Here is a 6112-nt window from a genome sequence, read left to right on the forward strand (position 1 = left end):
ACAGAAATGATAGTGGTGAGTGAGTTCATATCCTTATTGTATTTCAATGTTTAGAATATATGTGCATGAGTTGTGTTACCTGGCGAGGTCTGCTTGATGATCCGGACGATGAGTTCGTTGCGTGGGTCCAGGTATCCCATCTTACTGATGTACTCCAGAGCAGCCTCAATGTTCCTGCTGCCCGTCTGCTTCAGAGCCCGCACCGCCATTTCCTGGTGGCAAAACAACAAATAATGGTGTCTAATAGGCATTGATAAATCTCTGAGTAAATCAATTTGTGACTGATGATGCTCATCCATCTCATTTTGGGGAACAGATTGCATTGTCTCTATTAATTTAGTGCAAGACAGTGTATAGTCTCTTCTATTGTCATTGTCACATCTATTGTAACCAACGCACACACACACACATCAGGTGATGATACAAACAGACCCCAGCAGGCATTGCACCTGCATCCTCTTCTCCTGGGGTCATGTACCAGGCACTTCCTGAGCCTGCCTCACACACACACAACAACATAGAACACAGAGAGCTGAGAACATACAACCTGCCCTTTGACATTGTTTCAACATTCCAATAGTACGCTATTTTTATGCCAATGACCTCTACAGTGATAGTTCAGCACCATACTGTAGTACATCATTTAGTATTTGTATAAAGATCATGCAGGTTATCCTGCTATTTTCACACTGGCTGATAGGCAGAGTACAAACAACAACAGCCATTCAACATCAGTGAGTGAGAGGTGAAAATAAACATGACACAAGCTGCGACCGTTCTTTAACTAGGCGGCAGACACCTACATGAGGAAATACCCCTGAATGGCATATGACCTCACTCGAAATACATTCTATCCAAACCTCAGTGTGGCCCTCAGTCAAGACAGGCATTCAGCCCACACGGCCTCCGCTGGTCAGTTTGAGAACCAAATACTACCACTCATTTGAAATGGCCACTTAAGGTTGTTGTTTAAAACATACACTGTAATCAAGATTAATCTTGATGTTGTTGTTTAAGAATATAAAATCTAACAGGAAATAAACTAGGGCTAAATCAATTTTCAAAAGTGGACTGAAGTGGACTTTAAACTAGTGTAAAGGGTGTAATGCAGCCATTGCGTGTCCACAGGTTCTGAGACAGACCGGGTGCTTTCATTTGCAGGGAGGAAACTTAGTCAAACATAAATGGGTTTAAAAACATGGCTGCATAGCAACAGTGGGCACATTCAGCTCTCAGAGCCAGGAAATGCCGGAGCCACAGATATTCTACACATTCTATGTGTGTGTGAGTATGTGTGTCCATCAGAGTGGGCCTGCCCATACGACTGAACCAAAACACACTCTTACCCTCCCTCTCCCTCACTCATAACACACATTTGCACCCCCCCCACTAGTGCTGCTCACATACTAGCACACACACACACACTGCATGCATGCACACACAGGAAACCGAATATAAACGTTCATGTCTGTTTATGGTCACTCTACGGCGATTGGCCTGGGTCTGTGTGTTGAATTCCACCATAGCTAGAGGAGAGTGCTGACTAGCTGCCTGGTTTCCATGCTAACGTGGAGGCTTCCCTCCCTCACAAACCTCTCTCTCTCTCTCTCTCTCTCTCTCTCTCTCTCTCTCTCTCTCTCTCTCTCTCTCTCTCTCTCTCTCTCTCTCTCTCTCTCTCTCTCTCTCTCTCTCTCTCTCTCTCTCTCTCTCTCTCTCTCTCTCTCTCTCTCTCTCTCTCTCTCTCTCTCTCTCTCCTCTCTCTCTCTCTCTCTTCTCTCTCTCTCTCTCTCTCTCTCTCTCTCTCTCTCTCTCTCTCTCTCTCTCTCTCTCTCTCTCTCTCTCTCTCTCTCTCTCTCTCTCTCTCTCTCTCTCTCTCTCTCTCTCTCTCTCTCTCTCTCTCTCTCTCTCTCTCTCTCTCTCTCTCTCTCTCTCTCTCTCTCTCTCTCTCTCTCTCTCTCTCTCTCTCTCTCTCTCTCTCTCTCTCTCTCTCTTTCTCTGCATGCTGGGAGTTTGAGTGTTTGGTATGGAGGGCTTGTCCTAACTAATTTATTGTTCCTTTCCTTGGTTTTTCCTTTCAATTTCTCTTTTCTATGGTGGAGGGTTAATGCACTGTTTGTTTTAGTGGTACCCACTGTTTTTATTTTAAAAGTTAGGGAGGAAGAGGACAGAGGTTTAGTTTCCTGGGGTTTTGAACGGTGTGGTGTGAGCGATGCTTCGCAGCCTAGCGTGGAGGAGACGCTGTCGTTACGGCATGGATTCAGGTGTGTTCCTGAGAATGGAATTAAGGTGGAGGAGGTTCTGCTCGTGGTCGGCGAACAGGTAGGAGCTGAATTTATACATTCCGCATCCAGAATGAACAAAGCTGTGGTTGTGTTTATGAAAAGAGCAAATTTGGTGGGTAGGCTCATTTCTAGTGGTATATTTGTAAGGTGTGTGTCGGTGCCAATTTCTCCTCTTTCTACCCCTTCGACTAGGGTGGTAGTTGCAAATTTGCCTCCGTTTATTACGGATGATCAAATCAGGAAGGAGTTGAGTCGTTTTGGTAAGTTTGCTAGTGGTTTTCGTGTACTGTCGGCAGGTTTTCAGTCAGATGCCGTCAAGCATGTTGTTTCGTTCCGGAGGCAAGTGTTCATGTTTCTGAATAACAATGAGCAACAGTTAAATGTGCATTTTAAAGTGAGGCACAGATAGTCTACGGTGCTTTGAGTGTGGGGATTTGGGGCATAAGAGCTTTGTGTGCCCTCATAAAGGTCGTAGACAAGGTGAGGGTTCAAGCACCAGTGGGGGAAATCGAGGGGGCCATGAGACGCAGGCAGCAGAGGCTGGGCCTAGTCATGCGACAGATGGTAGTGTAGCTAAGGCTGGGTCCAGTCATGCTATAGGTGGTGGTGTAGGTGAGGCTGGGTCTAGTCATGTTATGGATGGTAGTGTAGATGAGGCTGGGCCTAGTCATGCTATAGGTGGTGGTGCAGATGAGGCTGGGTCTAGTCATGTCATGGATGGTAGTGTAGATGAGGCTGGGCCTAGTCATGCTATAGGTGGTGGTGCAGATGAGGCTGGTCTAGTCATGTTATGGATGGTGGTGTAGATGAGGCTGGGTCTAGTCGTGTTATGGACGGTGGTGTAGCTGAGACAGGGTCTAGTCATGTCATGGATGGTGGTGTAGATGAGGCTGGGCTTAGTCAGGTTATGCTAGTGGATGAGGAGAGTATAGTGGGGAAGGGTAAGCGACTAGGGGGGGTGGAGGAGGGTGTCAAGCGGAAGAGGAAAAAGGGGGAGAAGAAAGGAGGTGGGAGGGCAGAGGCTGGTGTGGTGAAAGGCACCAAGGAACCTTTGCCTGGTGCTGGGGGGGGAGGTCCCGACTAGAGAGGAAGAGCAGGTGGTCAGGATGGGAGATGGAGACGAGGAGGGGGAAGGTGAGTCTGAGGAGGAAGACGATGAGGAGGATTTCTTTTCAGACTCCTCCTCAATGGGTCCAGAGCTGACAGCCAGTCAGTCAGAGGGGTCAAAGTACACGGTGAGGGAACTGTCAAGGTTCCTGAATGAGACTAAGGGGAAAAAAGTTAATCTTGAGGCTTTTTTTTGTGATCTGGGAAAGTTTGTAAGATCAGTACAACATGCTATGAAAAATGAGGGGCATGGTGTCCTCTCACCCAGGAAACGGTTTAGGTTGAGGAAGTGGGTCACAACCATGCGTAAAAGTCTACCTTCAGACACTGTTTAGATTAAAGTTTTCTTTCTGGCCCTGGGGCTTTTTGAGCTTTGCTATTGGTCTCTTTCTCTGCTGGCTTTTCTCCCACTTCTTATGGAGACTCTTTGGGTAGGCTCGCTTAATATTAATGGCGCCAGAGATGCGGGAAAGAGGAGTGTGTTGGGTGAATATGTCAAACATAAAAAAGTACAGGTGTTGTTTCTGCAGGAGACACATAGCGATGTGGTGAATGAAGTTGATTGGGGGCTCTGGTGGAAAGGGGCAAGTGTGCCGAGCCATGGGACAAATGTTAGTGCAGGGTGGCAGTCCTTTTTGTACCGGGTCTGTCTGTAAAAATGTGCTCCTCAAAAGAGGTGTGTAGGGATAGACTGCTTGTAGTAAAAGCAGAAATTAACAACAGGGGTTTTGTCTTTATAAATATGTATGCGCCTAACACAGGGAGAGAGAGGGGGCTTCTATTTGGGTGTCTTAGACAGGAACTCTCACAGATATCGCCTCAGGAGACGCTGGTGGTCGGCGGGGACTGGAACTGTACGATGGATTTTACGAAAGACAGAAATGGGGAGGAGCCTCATTCTGGTTCAGTGGGGGTGTTAAGGGACATTATTAATCAGTTTGACCTAGTGGATGTTTGGAGAACTAGACATCCCAACACAAGACAGTATACATGGGTGAAGGTCTTTGGGGCTAGGGTGAGTGCAGCCCGGCTTGATCGATTGTACATGTCTAGGAATCAGAGCAATAGGCTGTTGGGCGCTACCATTCTCCCGGTGGGTTTTTCGGATCATCACATAACCATGGCTCGGCTGTCTATTTCACCAGGGCCTCGGCAGGCATCCTATTGGAAGTTTAATGTAAAGCTCTTACAAGATGCCACTTTTTGCTCAGGTTTCCAGACTTTTTGGGAAAGGTGGGGGCAGCGAAGAGAGGAGTATGAGTCTCTGAGTCAATGGTGGGATGTGGGAAAAGTCCAAATTCGGCTTTTCTGCCAACAGTATACCGTTCTCTCATCCTCAGAGGCTAGGAGAATATTGGGGGAAGTCGAGCGTAGTATTAGTGAGATGGAGGTAGAGCTGGTGGGGCAAGGCAATGTAGGCCTCCAGGCTAATTTAGCTGAACTACGTAGGGACCTGGGCAGTTTTTTCCAGGTTAAAGCAAAGGGAGCACTTGTAAGAGCTAGGTTCTCTATGCTCAAGGAGATGGATGCTCCCAGCTCCTTCTTCTTTGGTTTGGAAAGACAGAGCGGTGAAGCCAAGGGTATGCTTTCGGATGGGCGGGTGACCTCTGTGGTGGGGAGATGCGGGAGCGGACTGTATAGTACACAAGGACCAGACATATTGCGTACCAGGACGCTTAATCACGGACAACTTGTTCTTAATCAGGGACATGTTGGACTTGTCGAGAAGTTCTAATGTGAACTTTGGTCTGGTCTCTTTAGATCAAGAGAAGTCTTTTGATAGAGTGGACCATGAGTATCTGTTTAATGTGATGTCTGTGTTTGAGTTTGGGGAAAGATTTTTGGCCTATGTGAAGATGTTGTATGCTGGTATATGCTGGTATATGTAATTTTTCTTGTATATCTTGTTGTTCTAAGCTCTTTGTTATATTGCTGTAGAGGTTTGCAAAGTGATTTCTCCACATATCCCCATTTTGGATAGCCAATTCCTCATTATGAGGTTTGTTTAATTTATTCCAATTCTCCCAGAAGTGGTTTGATTCTATGGATTCCTCAATCACATCCAGCTGATTTCTAATGTGCTGTTCTTTTTTTGTTCTTAGGGTGTGTTTGTATTGCTTCAGTGTTTCCCCATATTGAAGACGTATATTTTTGTTGTCTGGGTCTCTGTGTTTATGATTAGATATATTTCTCAATTACTTTCTTAGATTTTTGCAATCATTATCAAACCATTTTTCATTATCTATTATTTTTGGTTTGCTCTTATGTTTCTTAAGATTAGCCAAGGAGGCTAATTTGTCAAATATAAAGTTTATGTTCCAAACGGCCAAATTTACACCTTCATTGGTGTAGGAGAATGTTAATGCTAAAAAGTTGTCCAGGAGAGATTGTATTTTTTGGCTACTAATTGCTTTTTGGTAGATTTCTGTACTGTTTGCACTCCATCTATAGGTCTGTTTAGTACCATGTAATTTATTGGGCCATGATGCTTCATGGTTGGGTTCTGCTCTTCTCAGATACACTGTGATTTTACTGTGGTCAGAGAGAGGTGTTAGTGGGCTGACTGTGAAGGCTCTGAGAGACTCTGGGTTGAGGTCTGTGATGAAGTAGTCTACAGTACTGCTGCCAAGGGATGAGCTGTAGGTGTACCTACCAAAAGAGTCCCCTCTTAGCCTACCATTGACTATGTACAGACCCAGTGTTCGACAGAGCTTCAGGAGCTG

General features: G+C 45.9%; 1 protein-coding gene across 1 annotated transcript in view; it reads right to left on the bottom strand.

Annotated features, from left to right (window-relative positions):
• lats2 (large tumor suppressor kinase 2) overlaps window positions 1-6112 on the bottom strand; it is a 29106-nt gene that overhangs the window by 8891 nt on the left and 14103 nt on the right. Inside the window, exon 3 of the mRNA XM_084179607.1 lies at window positions 80-212. Coding sequence (XP_084035733.1) covers window positions 80-212 — 133 coding nt within the window. The remainder of the gene's footprint in view (window positions 1-79; window positions 213-6112) is intronic.

Source organism: Coregonus lavaretus, assembly GCF_964263955.1.
Source record: "Coregonus lavaretus genome assembly, chromosome: 16".
Lineage (NCBI taxonomy): Eukaryota > Metazoa > Chordata > Actinopteri > Salmoniformes > Salmonidae > Coregonus > Coregonus lavaretus.